At 54.7% G+C, this 19,316-nt stretch overlaps 2 protein-coding genes across 3 annotated transcripts; both read left to right on the top strand.

Moving 5' to 3' along the window:
• The first annotated feature begins 4 nt into the window (after positions 1-4).
• SIRT7 (sirtuin 7) lies at positions 5-4,535 on the top strand. The gene is made up of 10 exons (XM_063351969.1): positions 5-250; positions 321-458; positions 1,008-1,112; positions 2,105-2,175; positions 2,279-2,351; positions 2,825-2,923; positions 3,369-3,605; positions 3,849-3,929; positions 4,097-4,203; positions 4,300-4,535. Exons 1-10 carry the CDS (start codon positions 155-157, stop codon positions 4,511-4,513), a joined length of 1,221 nt encoding a protein of 406 aa, XP_063208039.1. The 5' UTR covers positions 5-154; the 3' UTR covers positions 4,514-4,535.
• A 49-nt stretch (positions 4,536-4,584) lies between these two features.
• PCYT2 (phosphate cytidylyltransferase 2, ethanolamine) lies at positions 4,585-16,182 on the top strand. 2 transcript variants are annotated; one of them, XM_063352009.1, is made up of 13 exons: positions 4,585-4,718; positions 5,163-5,251; positions 6,395-6,556; positions 8,393-8,459; positions 8,948-9,032; positions 10,101-10,145; positions 11,493-11,631; positions 12,312-12,394; positions 12,577-12,654; positions 13,254-13,319; positions 13,566-13,631; positions 14,134-14,222; positions 14,908-16,182. In XM_063352009.1, exons 1-13 carry the CDS (start codon positions 4,630-4,632, stop codon positions 14,996-14,998), a joined length of 1,149 nt encoding a protein of 382 aa, XP_063208079.1. In that variant the 5' UTR covers positions 4,585-4,629; the 3' UTR covers positions 14,999-16,182. The 2 variants fall into 2 exon arrangements, with proteins under 2 accessions (XP_063208079.1, XP_063208080.1); XM_063352010.1 differs by lacking the exon at positions 10,101-10,145 and having other exon boundaries at positions 4,651-4,718.
• The last annotated feature ends 3,134 nt before the right edge of the window (positions 16,183-19,316 follow it).

The following is a 19,316-nucleotide window of genomic DNA, read 5'->3' as shown; positions in this document are numbered from 1 at the left end:
CGCTTCCTTGGGGCGCGGTCCGCCGCGGCGCGGGGGGGGCGCTGTCGCACACGGGGCGGCGCCGCCGGAAGTGGCTCGCGGCCGCTCTCGCCGGATAGCGGAAGCGGCGCCGCGGCGGGGCGGCCGGCAGCGGAAGCGGGGCGCTTCCGGGACGATGGCGGCCGGCGGCAGCCTGAGCCGCTCGGAGCGGAAGGCGGCGGCGCGCGCCGAGATCCTGCGGCAGGAGGAGCAGCGGGACCGGCGGAGACAGGTACGGCACAGCCCGGCCCGCCCCGCCCCGCCGCCGCGGGCCGCCGTGACCGGCCGTCTGTACCGGGCAGGTGTCCCGCATCTGGAGGAAGCCGCCGGCGGAGCGGAGCCCCGAGGAGTGCCAGGCGCTGAGCGAGAGCGAGGACATCGTCCGGGAGCTGGAGCGGCGCCGCAAGCGGCGCGAGCGGCTGCGCCGGCGGCAGGAGGAGGTGGGCGGCCGGGGGCGGCACCGGGCGGCGGCATCCCGCCTCTGCAGCCGCCGCTCGGTTCGCGGGGAGCGGCCCGCGGGGAGAGGAGCCCTGCGCTCCCGGGTGTGTGTGGGGGGCGGAATGAGGTCTCCGGGCTGGCGGCTGCGTGGGCCGCGGTGGAAAACGGCTGAGGCGCCTCACCGGGAGCGGCGCTGGCCCCCGGGGCTGCGGCCTCCCGCGGCTGCCCTCGGTTTGTCTCTGCATCAGCCTTGCTTTCAGCGGCTGCCAGGTTCCAAACGTGTGTTTTCCAAATGCGTGCGGTTTTCTGGACGTGGGCATGTCTCGGGAGGGCGGATCTGCACGCACCGCTCTCCAGGAAGATTTTTCCCTTGGCCTCCTGTGGACAACGCCCATATTATTTTATTTAGAAACCACTTCTGATAATGCTGGTGGTGTTTTATCTGGCTCAGCTAGGCACATATGAAAACTTGCAGGGAGCTCCCTGTTCCTCCGATTCAGCGATGCACTGTATCTCAGAAACACGTGAACTTGCCCAGTTCTATTTTCTAGGTGTGTGATGAACCAGAGGAGTTAAAGAGAAAGGTGACTGAGCTGGCGGCTGCTGTCCGGAATGCCAAGCACCTTGTCATCTATACAGGAGCCGGGATCAGTACGGTAGGATTCTTTGGGGGTGAGTGGCTGGAGCTTTGGGAGCTCCTTCAGGAGTGTTGCGATATTGTTTGGACTATTTTTGTGGTTTCCAAATGACTACGTGATGCGTGTTCTGAGTCTGGGCTGCTACATTAACGCTGCTGCGCTGCAACCCGTGACCAGGACGTTCTCTAGTTTGCATCCCGGGCTTGCGCCTGCTGCCCAAGAAATTCCCAGGCTGCATCACCTCTGCGACCGTGTGAAGAATGCGCTTCTTAAACAAGGAGATCTCTAGTCTTACTTCATTCAAGTCTCTTCAACTACTTTTGGTGTAAAACCTAAAAAAGAAGTTAGCTAACTAACATTGCCTGTGTTAACGGACAAGCAGGAGTAGCTGGTGGCTATCAGAACTTATAAATGATGCTTTAAGAAATGTTTGGTTTCAGTGGCCTCTGGGAAAGCGGAAATCTGGTTCTGCCTCTTCTAATGTGACATACGTCACCTTTGTCTGAAGTCTGAGACGGGAACCTTCTTTTTCTTTTCCTTTTTCTACAGTTTGTGCTGATACTGAGCATGATTCTGGGCAAGGTGTATGAGTGCTAATGTCACAATTTTTTTTGCTAAAGAACAATGAGTGCAAGGTACCAGAAATCAGTCCGGTGAAAATAAGGATAGCTTCAAGAATTGAGTTCTATGTAGGGAAATTGGAAGTACCAAGAGTCAAAAAGAGTTCTGGAGGGATTCCTTGACAGTAAAATTGAAGAAAATAAATATTGAGGTGAAAATGAGAGCTGTAAGGCAGGAGAAGAGATGCTAGAAAGAGAGAGAGAAAACACATGAAAAGAAGGGTTTCCTGCAATTAGGGAACCACTGTGCTAGAAAACTTGGAGTGAATGAAAAAGCACCTGTGAGTGAGGTGTATCTGGCTGTCCTGGGTGAGACCGGGTTGATGTGTTTGTGGACACGGGGTACGAACCTTCCCTTCAGGCCTCCTTTTTCCTCCCCTGCTAACACAGGCAGCATCAATCCCAGACTACAGAGGCCCTAACGGCATATGGACGTTGCTGCAGAAGGGCAGGAGCATCAGGTAAGGAGACAAATTCTGAGTTGTGTAGCAGAAAGCTGATACTGAGAGAGAGATTAATGGCAAGAAAAAAAAAAACCTCTTTTATTTCCTTGCTTCTTGTCAGGGCTACAGACCTGAGCGAGGCAGAGCCCACGCTCACCCATATGAGCATTGCCTGCCTACACAAGCATAATCTGGTAAGATATTTTTTCCTCACCTCACTTGTGCTCCTCTGTCTGAAGTATGATAAATGAAACCCACCAGGGGAAAAAAGCTTTTCACGAGATTGCCTAACGACTGTTTTTACTCAGGAGGCCACACATCCATGTAGGGAAAAGCGCCTGTGCTCACGTGTGGCTGAGCCTTTGTTAGGCTAGCTCCAGACTGTAGCTCTGGCAGGTTTTCCCCTGGTGCCTTTTCTTTAACACCTTGTATTTGCCTCCCGGTGAGGCTGGTCTGGGGACCAGTAGAGCCAGTAGAGCTCTGTTTAGCAGGAGGAGTCTTTTCATTTAGCTTTCCCAAAGGTCTGCTCTCCACGCTTTTCTTCTGTGGGTTCTGCTCAGAGGTACAGGGCTATTTGGTGCATATTGAGACATACACGTCACCTGCATTTGAGTAATACTTTCAGTCTTCTGTGTGTGTGTGTTAGCTCTGTTTTATTCTCTTCAAGGTGCAGCATGTGGTGTCTCAAAACTGTGATGGGCTGCACCTGCGGAGCGGGTTACCCCGAGCAGCAATATCTGAGCTTCATGGAAACATGTACATAGAGGTGAGCAGCCAGAACAGGATAAAGTTATTGTCTAGCGGCCTCACAAGATGATCATGTAAACTATTTCTCTCTCATTAGCCCAAGAATTAGTACAAGGGCTAGCCTCTGCTTAGTTCATACCTTCAGGCCATCAGATTTGGGGTGAACTAGATAGCAAGTGCCAAAACAAAGTGTTCTGTACTTGCTAGAGCCTTCTCCTTCCAGCTACTGTTCCTCAGACCTTCTCTGAAATCACTCCTGTGGCATAGTCTGTAATTCCACTTGCTAGTGGAGGTTTTCCAAGCTTTTCCAAGTCAGCGTCTGATCCCTGATGGATCCCTTCTACTGCTTCCATTTTATTATCCCCCCAAAAGTGCTTTTCTTCTGAGAGAAGTGGCTGGCTCCTGGCCTTTCACGGGCTGGATGCTGATGATGTAACTGCTTTTTTGCTGTCGTCCCGCACCAGGTCTGCACTTCCTGTACACCCAACAGAGAGTACGTGCGAGTGTTTGATGTGACGGAGCGCACAGCCCTGCACAGGCATCACACTGGCAGGATGTGCCACAAGTGTGGGGCGCAGTTGAGAGATACAATCGTCCACTTTGGGGAGAAGGGGACGTTGAGGCAGCCCCTGAACTGGGAAGCAGCAACAGAAGCTGCAAGCAAAGCAGATGTGATTCTTTGTCTGGGTTCCAGCTTAAAGGTAACTTTAGAGACTCGGTGAAGATTGTTAGCAGCATTCCCTCTTGGTGATACACCTTGGTGCTGAGCAGTCTCCTCCCAAACAGACAACTGTAAACTCTGGTGTCAGGATTCGCCCACCATCTGTGATAGTCTCTCTTCCTCCCTCTTTCCCCTCCTGGTAATACATTCCTTTTCCTCTCGCTGATACGGTTTGCAGTTACGCGTGCCTTTGGCTGTACTGATCATCTCTATTTTGTGGCAGGTCTTGAAAAAATACCCCCGTCTCTGGTGCATGAGCAAGCCACCCACTCGTCGTCCAAAGCTGTATATTGTGAACCTGCAGGTGAGGGCCATTTGTGCAGGGTTTGAGGGGCCGAGGGGACGCTGGCGGGCGGCGAGCCTGTCTCTGCGGGGTGCGGACATTGGCCGGATCCGGGGCCCGATCCCGGGCAGGGCCCCCGCTGCTCGCGGGAGGTGTCCGCAGCCGCGGCTCTGCTGTCGCCCCTGCAGTGGACGCCCAAGGACGACCTGGCTGCCCTGAAGCTGCACGGCCGCTGCGACGATGTGATGCGGCTGCTGATGGCGGAGCTGGGGCTGGAGATCCCGCGCTACGACCGGTGAGCAGCCCGCAGCCCTGCGGCGGCTGCGCCCGGGGCAGACCACCGGGGCCGGGGGCCGGTGTCAGCCGCCTCACGGTCCCCCTCTCTCCGCAGGGCGAGGGACCCCATCTTCGCGCTGGCCGAGCCGCTGCGCCCCGGGGAGGAAGGCACGCACTCGCGGAAGCCGGTGGCCCCGCCGCCGGGCGACGAGCGGCCGCCGGGCGACGAGCCGCCGCGGGAGGAGGAAGCGGCGGAGGCGCCCGCCCGGGCCGGGGGCTGGCTGGGCCGCGGCTGCGCCAAGGGCGCCCGGCGCAGGAAGAGCCACTGAGGGCGGGCGGGCCCAAGATGGCGGCGGGGGCGGGCGGGCGGCGCGGCGGGGCGGGGCGGGCGGCGGCCCCGCTCGCTCGGTTGCGGGCGGGCGGCGCCGCCGGTGACAGCGCGGCCATGCTGCGCAACGGGGCGGCGGGCGGCGGCGGCCCGGCGGCGGGCGGCGCGGCGGCGCAGCGGCCGGTGCGCGTCTGGTGCGACGGATGGTGAGTGGGGCGGGCGGCGGGAATAAACCGTGTTGGCTGCCATGGTGCCTCCGGCTTCTCTGTCATCGCGGCGCGGCCGGGCCCCGCGGGCGGCAGCGGGACGTGACCGCTCCGCCGCCGGGAGCGGCCTCGGGCCCGCGGTGCCCCGGTTCCCCAGCGCTGCCGGCGGTACCGTCCTGGGCGCCCGGGGCTGCAGCCGGACCCGGCGCGCAGTCGGGGGGGACCCAGCCCGGCAGCCCCGTCCCCGGCCGGGGCGGGTTATGGCGGCGTGAGAGAGCCGCCGCCTCCCCGTGAGTGGCCGGTCGCCGCCTGACAGCAGAGACCCCGAACCTCCGAGCCCCGGGGCCGGTCCCCGACAGCGTTGCGGGGGGGAAGGTCACCCCCTGCCACTGCCCGGCACGGCGCGCCCCGTGTCCCCGCACTGAGCGGCCCTTGTCTTTCTAGCTATGACATGGTGCACTATGGCCACTCCAACCAGCTGCGCCAGGCTCGGGCCATGGGAGATTATCTGATTGTTGGAGTCCACACGGACGGTAAGAGGTTTTCGCAGTTTTTCACCTCGTGCTGCCTCTAGAATCTCCGGGCAGTGTTAGCCCTGAGAGAACAGAAATATCCCGATACGAAGCGGGCTTCTTCCTGCATCTCCTCAAGGAGCAGCAGCCTCCTAAAGGAAAGTATCTTCCCTGGGTAAAGGAGCAGAGTTGCCCGTTTCGTGCTTTCTGGCGTGAGGGCTGGGGGGTTCAGAGCTTGCAGGCTTCCTTTTGAGGGGTGATCTGTGTTCTGTGCTGTAAAAACAATTGAACCGTTTGAAAAGCAGTGTGGTTTGCTGGTGCGCACTGCAGAACTGATATTCCAAAACAACTTACTGTGCGGACAAAACTCGTTTCAAGTCCCTAGAATCGTAGAAGGGTTTGGGTGGGAAGGGACCTTAAAGCCCACCCAGTGCCACCCCCTGCCCTGGGCAGGGACACCTCCCACCAGCCCAGGTTGCTCCAAGCCCCGTCCAGCTTGGCCTTGAACCCCTCCAGGGATGGGGCAGCCACAGCTTCTCTGGGCAACCTGGGCCAGGGGCTCACCGCCCTCACAGCAAAGAATTTCTTCCTCAGATCTCATCTAGATTTTCCCTCTTTCAGTTTAAAACCGTTACCCCTTGTCCTATCGCTCCTCTCCCTGATCAAGAGTCCCTCCCCAGCTTTCCTAGAGCCCCTTTAGGGACTGGAAGGGGCTCTAAGATCTCCCTAGAGCCTGAGAGTTAAGCGCTAGGAACTAGTTCTTGCATGTGAGGATGGATTTTAAATTGGTTTATGGATGTATATTTTCTAGCACAAACCAAGCGTAGCATGAAGATATTGTTTAAAAGGGGAATTTTCCCCTCGGGGGCTGCCAAGAGGCCCAGGTGGTCCCCCCAGTAGGAAGCGTCTGAGTACAGGGGGATGCTGAGACCTTTTGCTTTCCGAGTGAATTCCAGGGCCCTTGTCACGCGCTTAGGAAATGCAACTGAATTACAATATTTTCTGATCTAGCTGTGGCTTCCTTCTCTACCACAAACCATTCCAGGCAGCATCTAGGCCCACAGTGAGGTTCACCTACTCGTGAAATGAGTGCGGCTGCTCTAGGTGGGCATCTTTGTAGCCGTAGTATGTGCTTCTAACTGGGTTTTTCTGTTTCTTGCCCAGAGGAGATTGCCAAGCACAAGGGCCCCCCTGTCTTTACGCAGGACGAGAGGTACAAAATGGTGCAAGCCATCAAGTGGGTGGATGAGATTGCTCCAGGAGCTCCCTATGTCACCACACTGGAAACCCTGGACAAGTATAACTGTGACTTCTGTGTGCATGGTGGTGAGTGGTATTCTGAAGCCATAGCTGTATTAACACAGGCCCTCCGGGTCTTGTGTGCTCCTCATTTCCCTGCTGCAAACCGAGGAACTTTCTGACCATGGGCAGATACCTCATGAGCGGAGGTCTGCCTTACCAACACCTGCGCTGGGCAGAATGGCTACTCCTGTTCTGGAGAAATATGTCTATGTGCCAGGCACCCTAAGAGTGGCCAGATCCCTTGGTTTAAAGCATCCCTTTCACTTACAAAGGTGAAATGTGTTGTCTGACAGTTATCCTGAGGTTGCCCTTAGCACAAGCAGAAATTTGTGCATAGGGAAAAGTAATTTACAAAACTTAAACATGAAAAATGCTGTTAAAAAGGTAAGTGTGCAGAAATGCAATCAGGTTTATATCTGCTTATCCTGGGATGAGATCAGCTCTAAAAGCTTCTCTCTCTTTATCCAGCTGATAAGCTGTTCAGGGGCTTAGCTGACCGTGTGGTCAGAGTCCTAGTTCTTACTATGAACACTTTCTGTTTACAGTCACTGGAGAGAACCAGTGTTCTGAGGAAACATTCTTGCTTTTGTACTCTGTCCCTTCCTGGGACTGCTTCTCGTGTTCATCCAGCCTCAGCCCCTCCTCCCTACCCCTCTGAAGGTATTGTTCATTTAATCAGGAGTAGTCTTTGCGCTCATTTTACATCTTCTTCCTCCTCTGATCCCAGCCACCTGCCATCGGTGAGCCAAGTATCTAATTAAATGTGAAGAAATCATTAATCTTCTATGAGATAGATACGCTTTTTCACGTGGACAGGGTGATTACCAAATTCCTTGTTAACTTCATTGCCTGCCCTGGACATGTGTTTGGGGCACGTGACCCCTTACTGGACTTGGTGAGGGATTATGGCAACAGAGAAGCGCCGGTGGCCTTTGCTCCAGTTTCCCTGCATTTATCCCCGCTGCCAAATCATTCAGTACTTCCACCTGAACAATACCCTCGCACGCTGCAGTTTTGCCAGGCTGCGTTTTTGCAAAAGATAAGTTTTGAAATAGCTGAGCTTAACTGGGGAGGTGACAGACAGCAAACCTGCTTTCTGCCTCTCCCTGGCACGCAGAGCTGTGCCCACAGCATGTTCTCTTCTCCTGCCCCTGCGCCCTCATCGTGCCACCCAGATGCGTGAGGGAGAATGCTCCTCAGCTGCCAGCACTGCAAACTGGCTGTTCTGCCAGGTGAAAGCCAGCTTAGGTTTTCACTTGTGAAGGTTTTATACTGTTACTGAAAGTAGATGAGAGGTGTTTTTGTAGATAAGAGTTAGGAACCGTGCCAAAGAACCACCAGAATTAACTCTGTCCAAGGGTGGCTTGATGTCACTGTAGAAGTGCCATCGCTGAGGGGGCGAACTGGCTGTTGGAGGACTGTTTAATTGACTGAAAAAGTTGCAAGATGAACCAACAGCTAAAACCGGTCCTAGAGAAGTTGTTAAGGTGGTTTTTAATACGGAGACTGATGGTAGCTGGTTATTGTCATTCAGGCAATAAATCAGTCGTTCCTGCTGCTGGATTCACTGCAAGGGCAGCCGGCTCAGATTTTCTGGACTATCTAAAAAACATGGGACCCTGTGGTTGATGGTGTTTATCATCCAGGAATATGCTTATCTCCACGGATAGGGCAGTCTTGCAAACCCCTGACGTTTCCATGGGGTGCAGGATGGATCCCATGTGTGTGCACAGGGATTCAGACTGCAGGAGTTCTGGTCTGGCTTGTGCGATGGACCTGTTCAGCTGCTGCTGTCGTTCTACACCAGTTTTTGTGCAAAAAGGCTTGGGGTGCGGTTCTGAGGCTTTTATCTCCCTGCAGATGACATCACCTTAACGATAGATGGCAAGGACACTTATGAGGAAGTGAAGACAGCAGGGCGATACAGGTAACCCATTGCTATTTACCTTTTTATCCTGTTTTGGACAGAGTTTCTGGGAGTTCATGCCCTGAAGGGAAGTCAGATGAAACACAGCTCTCTTCAGGTCACACTTTAATTCTGATGTAACGTGTCTCAGAGCTTCAGTTGCTCACACTATTTTGGCTTCTGGGAAGTGTTGCAGACTCGCAACTGGCAGGGGCTTCCTGTTCCGGGCAAATGCTAGTTCTGGTCCTGAAGCCTTGCTGGGAGTGAGCTCTGTTGGGAAGTCTGTGCAAGGTAAGTTTTCCTCCTATGAGCAGTTGCTGTGGTGTGAAGAAGAGGCAGAGGCTCAGCAAATGAGTGTTATATCAAGAGCAGGTAGAAGGAAGACTTTCTCAGGACGGTCCCTGGTTTGGATTTGTCAGGTGTCGTGGGTGTTCCTGTGGTAACGGTGGGAAGAGAAGAGGCACACGCTCCTGTGGCTTCTGCTTTATCCTTTGCTTGTCTCCCTGCAGGGAATGCAAACGCACCCAAGGTGTGTCCACTACTGACCTCGTTGGCCGTATGCTGCTCATGACTAAGGCTCACCACAGCAACATAGTGAGTCAGAGGGCTTTGGGTGGGAGTTTGGAGTCCAGGGCATACGCCAGCTCTTTCCTTTTGCTGTCCCAAATGGCAGTAGAGCTCCTGGGTCTGGCTCCTAGGTGCACGGAGAACTGGCAAGCAGATTACGGGCAGTGGCAGCAAAACAACCTGCTTATGTTTGCTTAATCCTGTCTGAGATCACAGTGTGATCTCGGCCTGCGCTGCTTTGGAAAGGTGTGGGGGGATAAAAGCTTCGATCCCTCATGATTGGTGTGGGCTTCAGGAGTGTTACAGGAACTACAGGCTAGCCTATGGCTTCTGCGAGGGTGAAACTACATGGTGCAGCCACATTGATCTAGCAGCCCAGTGCTGCTAGAATTGGAAAGTCCTCTTCCTTCCCACTGAGCTGCCTGCTTCTGCCTTCTGCTGTCTCTAGTCTTATTGGACCTTTCTTGAGTCTCCTTGGCTCACTACCTGGTAGATAGACAACCTAACCAAAGAAAAATAAAGGAAGTAGTTTTATGTTGGTTAATGAGTTTAATTGACTTGGTAAACAAGCAATCCAGAGAACAGAATCACCTAGATAACAGCAGGGACAAGACGAGGGACGCATGAGAGAATTCAGGGGTAGAGGGAGGTCTTTTATGTGCTGAGCTGTTAGGTTGGCTTAGCCTTAATGTGTAAGTTCACACCAACATCTGGCACAGCGCTACTGTCTGTCTGCAGAGATCTGAGCCTGTCCCTAGTGGAGTGTCTTCAGGAGGAGGAGGGATGCTGTCCTGTTAGGGGCTTGCATAGTCGAGGCAGGACGTAGGCGTGCAGCGCCATCGGGTCTGCAGGTTGGGCAAGAACCACCGTCACTGTGTGGTGCCAGGCTGGGATCAGATGAGGATGTTTCACCTCACTCATGCTGGGACACGACTCTGGTTTAGATATTAACTAGTTTGTCAGCATTCAGTGCCAAGGATCAATGATGTGCAACCTGAGCCTGGACTTCCTGGCACTTCTGCCCCACACAAGCGTGTTCTTGGTTGGATGAGCTATGTGAGTGCTTAAACGTTTTGACTCTTTATCTCCCTTCAGGATGAGGACCTAGACTATCGGAAGCACACTGACAACTTTGGGAAGGTAACGTGAGTTCTGGTCGTGGACGTCTGGTTGTTGTCCTGTCTGAGAAGGATTCAAAATGTGCTTTCTGGCCTGTGTCGCATTTAGTAGTAACCTCAGTTAAACATCTGCCCTCCCGTAAAGTAGCTGCTGTAGTCAGTGGAATAGGCAGGAGTGGCTGCACAGGGCTGGCGAGTGAACTGTACGTCAGCGATGCCATAGAGCTGTTGCACCCATTGAGCCTTCACTAGTTTTCTGGCTTGCGTGTAAATTCTGTATCGCCGCTTCCTTTGGGACCGAAGTGCCTGCAGTTCCAGCGCAGGGACAGCCTCTGTGGATGCTCCTTTTAGCGCTCGTGTTGTTAAAGGTGTTGCATTAGGTCTGGGAAGGGTTTATGTGGCAGGCACGTAGCTAGCATGCTGTACTGCAGAATTAGTATGCCTGGTTTTCAAATCTCAGCGCACTTCTCCTGGGGCTCTCTGCCATTGTGGCCAGCTTGTGTCCTGGACTACCTCCAAAGAGCTTCCCCCCTGCCCCGGGTGTTGGGTTGTCCCTGATTAACAAGCATCTGGGCCTGTGGCTTGAGTAAGTCTTTTACTAACAGGGGTTTGCTGACCAGGCTGAATCATCCTCTGCGTTCTCCACCACATTGGGTTTTTTGAGCAGGCTTTATGGGACCTGTAGTTCCAGCATGGCTGTTTCCTGGTGCTTGGATCCGGGGAGAATATCTGTGCACCAGGTCCCTGCATGACCCTGCCAGCTGAGCCCCCTTCTGCATGCTGCCGTTGGATGGCTTGCCGAGTTGTCTCCTTCCTTCCAAGTCCTGTAGCGCCGGTTGCTTTAGAGAGGGAGCGAAGCAGGGGCCGGAGCTGATGATTCGATGGCTGTTTCCAGAACTGCCACATGGCGGGGATAAAGCTCCGTCTTCGGTTTCACCGGTCCTGGGATCTGGCCCTTGCTGGAGCTGTGGGTGATCCCCTGCCAGCCCTGGTCCGGGGGAACGGGTAGGCTGCCTTCGGGCTGGAGAAGAGCCTGAGTAGGTTGTGTGTTGTCTCCGTTAGTAAGTCTTGCCTCTCCTGGAAATCCGAGACTGCCCTGTTGCTTTCCTCCTTCCTGAGCTTTTCTCTCGGCATCTCCTTAGCTGGCTGTTGAGGGGATGATTTAGACCATGTTTGATAGAGTGAAAAGGGATTTCATGAGATTGCATAAATATTTGGTGTCAGGAATGTAGAAAGTCCAAGCTGCTAGGAGCTGTAGTACTTGCTAGCAAATGAAGGCTAGCAAATTGCCTGCAGCTGCATTCTGTGTGTTGTCCAAAGCCTCTCCTGGAGCCTGAAAAAGAAACATGTGGGGTCTGTGTTTTCCCAGGGGCCGAAAGGTCACAGTCCCTGGACTGGTGTCTCACAGTTCCTACAGACATCTCAGAAGATCATTCAGTTTGCATCAGGGAAGGAACCACAGCCAGGAGACACTATCATCTACGTGGCCGGAGCCTTTGATCTGTTCCGTATCCTTGACTCTGTTTTGTCAAGAAAGTAGCGTTGGTCTTTTTGTTTGATGTTTTCCTGTTTTGAGGCACCAGACTAGGATATTTACCTCTTTTTTTTTTTTTTTTTTCTTCCCGCCCCCCCCCCCCCCCACCTTTTCTGTAGGTGTGCATGTGAGGGAGGAGGCAGGAGTTCTTACTGGCAGTTTCTTAAGTTTCTTAGTCACAGGACACTGAGAAAGGAGCTACAGTTCCTCTCTAAATCTCCTTAGAGAGATTTGTGGCTGTTGGAGGATTTCAGGAAGACAGTTGGATACTCTCAATGCTCCAGTGCTCGCGCTCTAGTACCTCTTGAGGACTGTCTGTCACAGACCAGCTGACTGCACAGGGCGTCTGGAGCAGATGCTTCATCCCTGGGATGGTCTTTGAGGCATTGTGCCGGAACACCTGAAAGAGGTAGAGATTCTGGAGAGAGGCAAAGTTGAGTCCATGTGAGGTGAAGCTGAAAAGATGTCTGGCTTTTGCCTAGAACCTGTGGAGCCTGAGGCGGAAGGAGGGAACTGTTGTTAGGACATAGACAAGTAATGCAAAAATGAAATCCTTGGGATTCCTGTCTCCCACTGCATTTTTTCAGTGCATCTGTTTCTGTCTTCCTTTCCCTGTTTTCCATGTTAGTTTCAGTTCCTTAAACAGGTCTACAGATATTGGGCATGTAGATTTCCTGGAGAAGGTTCACCAGCTGGCAGAGAAACCCTACATCATTGCTGGGCTGCACTTTGATCAGGTCTGTATGTAATGTTGTCCAAAGACAGAGCAGTTTGGCCCCTGTGCTTTCTGAAACAAGCAGGCTGTGCTCTGGAAGAAAGGGATGTATTGGCCAATACAGGATTTTCATGTTGGGAGAAAGTGAGAGGGAAAGGGCGTTGCTGTGTCTCTCTTCTAATTGTGCCTGGTGCTTTGCCTTAGGAAGTAAATCGCTACAAAGGGAAGAACTATCCCATCATGAACATCCACGAGAGAACGCTCAGCGTCTTGGCCTGTAGGGTAAGTGCCTGTAGGGTGGGTGCCCCTGCGCTCCTCCTGGAGCTGGGTGGTGTTCACCTGTAGCCAACAATCCTGCGTGAGTTCTTTGGCGTGCACTGAGAACGCAAAGACAAGACTGATCCCTTCAGGCTGCCAGAGGTGCTGGCATGCTCTCGGGAGGAATCGCTAGCCCCTCTGTCGTCCTGGCTAGCCTGAGCTGCTGAAGCCATCCACCTCTGTTCCACGGGCAGTGAAAGGCAGGGTGCCTTGCAGAGTGCTGCTCTGCTCTACCGCTGTGTTCTTGTAGAAAACTCCGCTCCCTGCAGCAGGGCAGAAAATTCCTGGGAAAGAAATGTGGGGAGGCCCAGAACTGTGTGCCTTGGGCAATTAACTCTTGGATTTGCTGTATATGCAGTACCAGAAAACATATTCTTTAGTGGAACAAAAAGCTGCTATGCGACAAGCAGTGGCTGCTAAATTCACTTTCCTCTTCCCTCATTTGGGTTGCTGACTCTATGATCAGATGATGTGTTCAAGCCTGTTTAGGAAGCAGGCTGGCCTCTGTTTTGGTTCTATTTTTGTCTTTCAAATCTGGACTCTTTACCTGGTTTCTTTTCTAGTATGTCTCGGAAGTGGTGATCGGAGCCCCGTACGCTGTCACTGCTGATCTGCTGGATCACTTCAGGGTGAGAGTCTTTGCCTATAGATGTACGTGAAGATGTTGGGGTGTGATGTGCTTAGGGAGCTAAAGTGGTGCAGGAAAACACAGGGGTGTAGAACAGAGATGATCCTGCTGAGCAGGATTACCAGGAGCTCCAGGTGGACTGCCAGGCCTGGTACAGGAGGGTGGCTTTGCTGATCTCCAGGCTGTGCTGCAGGAAAAGTCCCTGTCATCTTTTGGATCTTGTCAGCGACTTTGTGTCCTTCTCCAGGTAACACTTGTGTGCCACGGGATGACTGAGGTGGTACCAGACAAGGACGGTTCTGATCCGTATGAGGTAAGTTACTGACTGCTGTTGTCCATGCTTCTTTGTCAGCATTTGACAGATACCACATGGCTTTGTTCGTGTTCCTGAGCTGAGAATCCGTATGGCAAAGGATGCTACCCAGGCAAGTCCTTGGCAGGTGGTGCTGTTTTTAATCCACCCTGAGGGTAGCTACTTGGAGCAGAGCCTGTAAATCATTCACAACAGCTCCGTTCTTTTTCTTCTTCTTCTTCTTTTTTTTTTTTTTTGTTTTGTTTTGGCTGTTTCTGGTGACTTCATGGCAAAATAAGAAATCCTGTAATCTTTGCTCTGTGCCAGTCCTGGGCAGCTCCCCTGTACATGAAGCTTTGCTTTCAGCAGTTATTTATTCTGCCTCCTAGGAGATGGTTTTGTGTCATGCCTGGCTGGGTGCCCACAGGACCTGCCGTGACTTCTGCTCAGCTTTCGCTCCTGAGCTGTAAACCCAGAGGTCCTGCATGTTTTTCACAGCTGAGTCCGGTGTGTTTGTTCACAGGAACCGAAGAGACGCGGCATTTTCCAGCTGGTGGACAGTGGCAGCAATCTCACCACAGATTTAATTGTGCAAAGAATCATCAAGAACAGGTTGGCTTTGTCCGTCTCCCAGTTCTGTTGCATACTGTCCCATCCAGCTTGTCTGAGGACTAATTAATGGGATCAAACAGGAAGAGAAGGGGGTATCTAAAGGCACAGAATCAGTGAACTGGTCCTTCATCTTCCATAGCTTGGATGGGCTGCTTAAATGTGGAAGTACTGGACTGTACGGGAAAAGGAATAGCTAAACCCTACTATACTAGAATGTGCTTCACAGCATGTTTTATTATTTTTCCTCCTCTATTAATGATAGAATTTCCTTGCTATGTTCTTGGGGATTTAGCACGTTGCTTCTTTCAGAGTTTGCTCTTTTAGGCCTGAGCCCGTCACCTTCAGTGACCTTGGCTCAGGTCAGTGGTAAATTTGATTTCAGTATTATGGCACTAAATTGTCTGTCCCAGGGCAGACCAAGTATGAAAGAGCAGCGTCTTCCGCAGAGGGAGAAGTAAGTCTTGTTTGGCCAGTGTGGGAGCCTAGGACTGTGGAGTTATGGTAACGGTTGTGGTAAGGTCTGGGTGCTGGCTCTCAGAGGAGGCTGGGGGTTACTGGTGAGGTTTCTGAAGTCCTCTCAGGACAAAGCAGCATAGGAGAAGCAGTGCTACCCTGCTCCAGGTGCTTTTAGTCTACTAGAAATACGTATGGATGAGAATCTCATGGCATTTTGTGATTAATGCAGGCTGGAGTTTGAAGCTAGGAACCAGAAGAAGGAAGCGAAAGAGCTGGCAGTGTTGGAGGCCATGAAGAGACTGGAAGAGGAGAAGCACTAGGCTGGCAGAGAGCCAACGTGTGGGTCGCCGAGCGCCACAGCCTCCCCCTCCTGGGGAGCAGAGAGCTCTTCGAGAGGGGACCCCGGAACGGGGACACTGCTGCCGGCACGTAGGATGTCCTGTCCTACCCTCTTCTGTCCTAGCTCCTCCTGCACTAATTATGCAGACGTAACGAGTCAGGATCCTGCTGCCTAGCTTTTCCTCCATTAATCAGCCCCCGTCCCCTTTCCCAGGAGGAGATTTGACAAAAGGAAAAAAAAAAAAAAAACCAACAAACGGTTTTAATTATAACTAATATTTTAACATGTTGATGTGCTTTTACCTTCTGCCATTTCTGGCTTTTAGCAGGAGGGAAACAGAGTGGCCGCACAGGCCCCTTCTGCCCCTCCAGGTCTCTCTGTCCTGGCCCAAATCCGTGTTCCAGAGCGTCCCGTTGGGTGGTGGGGGGCGGCTGGACAGACTGGCGGGAATGGCCTCCCCGGGAAGGGATACGGCACCCCTGGTTCCACCGGACAGCGTTGGGCTGGGGGCGCTGAGCCGTCGCTGGGCCGGCTGCGGGAGGTGCCGATGTGCCCTGGGGTTCGTTGTGTCGCCTCTTCTCAGCCGCTGCCTCGGCGCGAGTGCCCGACCCGAAGCTGCTTGGGGCTGAGCTGGGTAAAGCCTCTCTCCACTGTGACTGGTGCCGGTGAATCATCTGTGGCGCAGTGGCTGCTGCAAGGGGCAGGTGGCCCAGGGACCCCCAGTTCTGCCCTTTCCCTGGTGGGTTTGAGGGATTTCTCCGCACGAGGCGTGGGAACGCTGGGGGCTTTTGCAAAAAGCTTTTCCTGTCGTGAGGCAGCAGGACCCGGCGCTGCCTGTAGACCGTGCTCGGAGCCCTGCTTGCTGCTGCCGCCAGCGTCCGCCTTGTTGCCCGATGGGTTGCCCAAGGGAGGGACTGTGTCGGCTGAAATGTCACGGCTGTTTTCCGAGGGCCGGCACGCAGCACGCTGGCCCTGCGGGGAGGAGCAGGGCCTGGGGAGGAGGGTGCTGGGCCGGGCCCCTTTCTGCCTCTTACATTCCAGGGTGCTGCGGTGGGTGTCCTGGGCCGCTCCCTGCGCTGCGCGGGACGGTCCTTCCACGCCAGTTCTGTTGTCTTCTCTGTTGTAAACTTTTGTTGCTGATCATTAATAAAATGTTGAAGAGTACAGTGTTGGTCTCTCTGGGGCTGGAGCCCGAGTAGCAGGATGGGGCCTGTCCCCTGCCCAGAGACTCCTCTGCAGTGGCTCCTCCCGGGATCTCTGGTGGGAGCTGGGGGGAGGCTGCCATGGCCCGGGAACGAGTTGCCCTTGGTCAGCCTGGACGGAGCTTTGGGACATGTTTGGTTTGTTCTGGTGCAGGGGTTAGGGATCACTCTGGCTAGAAGCAGCCATTTGTTCTCACTGTGGGGGGAGGTTTTTGCTGAATTCACTAGAAAATTGAACTAGACTGTGTGAGGGGGTCTTGTCTTTGCTGTCTTCTGGGCTTTTACGTTTTCTGGACACTAAAATTGCAGCAGACTTTGCAGTGGAAAGGTGAGCGTCTCAGCAGTTCAGTGGGCTCATAACCATGGTGGGTATGGAGGGAGGAGGTGACCTGAATTCTGCTGATGGCTTGGTGCATCGCGATGCCAAAGCAGCGTCTAGGAGAGCCTTGGCAGGGACAGATCAGCTGTGGAGCTCGGGATCTCACGGCTGCATCGTTGCTAATCCCAGAGCCTGTGTTTGCATATTGGCATTTCAGTAATGAATGTGTCATCCACGACAAGAGCCAAGATGCCCGCCTGTGTGGGAATGCTCCCACAGAGCCCCCGGCAGGAGGGACTGGAGAACTCGGAGCCTCTTGTCCTCTCCCGATGCTGCTGGAGCCCCTCAGGTGCCTGCGGCAGGAACAGCATCCCACCCCTGCGCTGCGTTGAGCACAGGTGATGCCGGGAGTGTATCCGCTCATCCTGGGCTCCTCCCAGCTCTCCCTTCCAGCCCCAAGGCGGCTGCTGAGCCCCAGATGCTCCTGTTCGGATGGTCCTTGCTGCTCCCAGCCTTGGTGGCTGTGCTCCACTTCGTACTCTGGGCTCTCCTGCCCCCGGGCTCTGTGGGGAGATCTGCAGCTGGAGGAGAGGAAAGGGCAGCCCTGGGGGGTGCAGGAGGGATCCCAAACTTCTGCCGCCCTCTTTGGCGAGAAGGAAGGTGCTTCCTCTGGAGGAAGGTCTTGCCTTGCCGGCTGGGGGGAGGTGGAATGCCTGTTGCTGTGACCCCCTGCCTGGCTGGAGACACTTCCCAACGTCTGGGGAAGGGACATCTCCCTCCCGGGGGGCCCAGGTGAGCCCTTGCTGCTGCTGCTTGTCCGTGCTGGGCAGCAGCTGCTCTGCTGCAGCTTTCGGATGGGACCAGGGCTTTTCCCTTCCTGACCAAAGGACATGGCGGCTGCTGTTGGGGATTCACCCCTGACTGAAGGGGCTGCTCTGCAAGCTGTGCCCTGGCTCGCTGTTCAGCTACACCCCAGCAGGAATCAGGGGTGAGTCCGTGCTGGCTGGGGGGGTCTCGGCTTCCTGAGGGTCTGTGGGACCAGGCTGAGCCCCATCCCAATCCTGCCGCAGTTGGTGGGGGGGAGCGGGATGAGTCCCAGCGTGGAGCAGAGCGGCTCAGGCCGGCGCTACCCCTGCTGCGGGGCGCAGCATTGCACGGCAGGGCACAGGGGACGCGTGGTGGGACCCCCATCGTGCTGGGGAGGTGTCGCAAACCCCATCTCCCTCTGTGCCCTCCTGGGACCCCGCTGCTTCGTCAGCGCTGCCTCCCGGAGCGCGCAAAGTTTCTCCTCGCCCCTGAAGCAGCCACGACGCCAAGCTGTCAGCCCCTTCCCAGACACACCCCCGCGGCTGCCGAGCGCTCAGACCCCTCTGCAGCCTGCGGCCCCCTTCCACAGAGACTGCCGAAGAGTTTGTCGTGAAAAACAAACAACTCAGCCGTGGTGACGCATTTATCCCGGGCTGAGCATTTGCATGTAAATGAGCTGCCTCTGGGACCTAAACAGGTACCGTTGTTATTAAAAAAATGACGAAAGTACTTTATTTCTGCTCTCATCATGCGCGGGTGCTTGCCCGCTGGTACAACTTATTTGCGTGGAAACGTCAGCTTCGCTTGCTCAGCTGGAGCGCGGTGGAGCTGCTGCTCCTCGGGGCCTCCAAGAGCCAGTTCTGAGTTTACTCTGAAAACTTCTGCATATGATGTTCTGTTCTCCAAGTGCCTCTGGGCCCTTCTTCTAAGTGTCTGTTTACTGACAACCTGTGAGTCCCAAGGGCGAAAATGAGCGTGGAGTTAAAATAGGGAGAAAAAAATTTGAATTAATTTCAAGTTTGTGACTTTGTTTTCTCTGGTTTGCTTTTTTTCTTTTTTTTTTTTTTGTTTTTTGTTTCTCTCCCTCAAGCGCAGAAGCTCAAGACGCTGGTTCCTGCACCCCTCCCAAGGAGCCCTCCCCCCGTCGCGATGCAGCCTGCAGTGAGCACCCGACGTTTCTCTAACGGGAACTAGTTGACTGGAACAGTTGTGGCAGGTGCCCTGAATCTCGTTAAGAGCAGCCAGGACCCTGCCATGGTGCAGGGCCCCAGAGCCAGGCTGGGGCTTGTCCCCAGGGCCCCGGTAGCCATTCACGGAAGGAGCAATGGGGTGAGCGGACCTTGATGCCCAGCGCGTCACCATCAGCCGCTGCTGCCCTGGGCAAAGCCCGGCCCCGGCTCCTCGCAGTGCGTTGGTCCTGCTGCGCTGGCATATTCGTCCTGCTGCGGAGGGAAGGCTAGGGCTCTGCAGCCACTTGTCACCAGTGGTGGCACCGGCACCATGGCTGGTGCTGAGCCAGCATGTCACCACTGTGGGCAGGAGGGTGGCTGCACCCAGGACACTTGTGTGGCAACACCGCTGTGGCTGTGGCTGCCTGCCCGGTCCTGAGCCGCCACAGCACTGGTGCTGCCCCTGGGATTTCAGAGACAGGGCTGAACTTAAGAGGTGGGTGCTGGCATCCTGCGGCAGCTCCAGTGGGTGCCGTGGCAGGGACACTGTGTCATGTCCCCCATGGTGGTTGGTGGCCCTGGTGCCCATCTGGCTCCCTGGGAAGACCCTGGGACCAGCGGCCTCTGCCTTGGCCGTACCCTGGAGAGGGGGAGAGTGTTGCCAAGGGCAGCGCGGCAGGACCTCAGTGGGGCTGGGCTGCAGCTGGGGGGGAGGTGTGTGTGTGCTCTGTTCATAAAGAGTGCGGTATTCTGACGACCCACACAGGGACTGCAACCTTGGCCCTTGGAGAAGTATCCCCC

This window comes from Chroicocephalus ridibundus, chromosome 14 (genome assembly GCF_963924245.1).
Source record: "Chroicocephalus ridibundus chromosome 14, bChrRid1.1, whole genome shotgun sequence".
Taxonomy (NCBI): Eukaryota; Metazoa; Chordata; class Aves; order Charadriiformes; family Laridae; genus Chroicocephalus; species Chroicocephalus ridibundus.
This window is presented reverse-complemented; position numbering and strand designations above follow the sequence as displayed.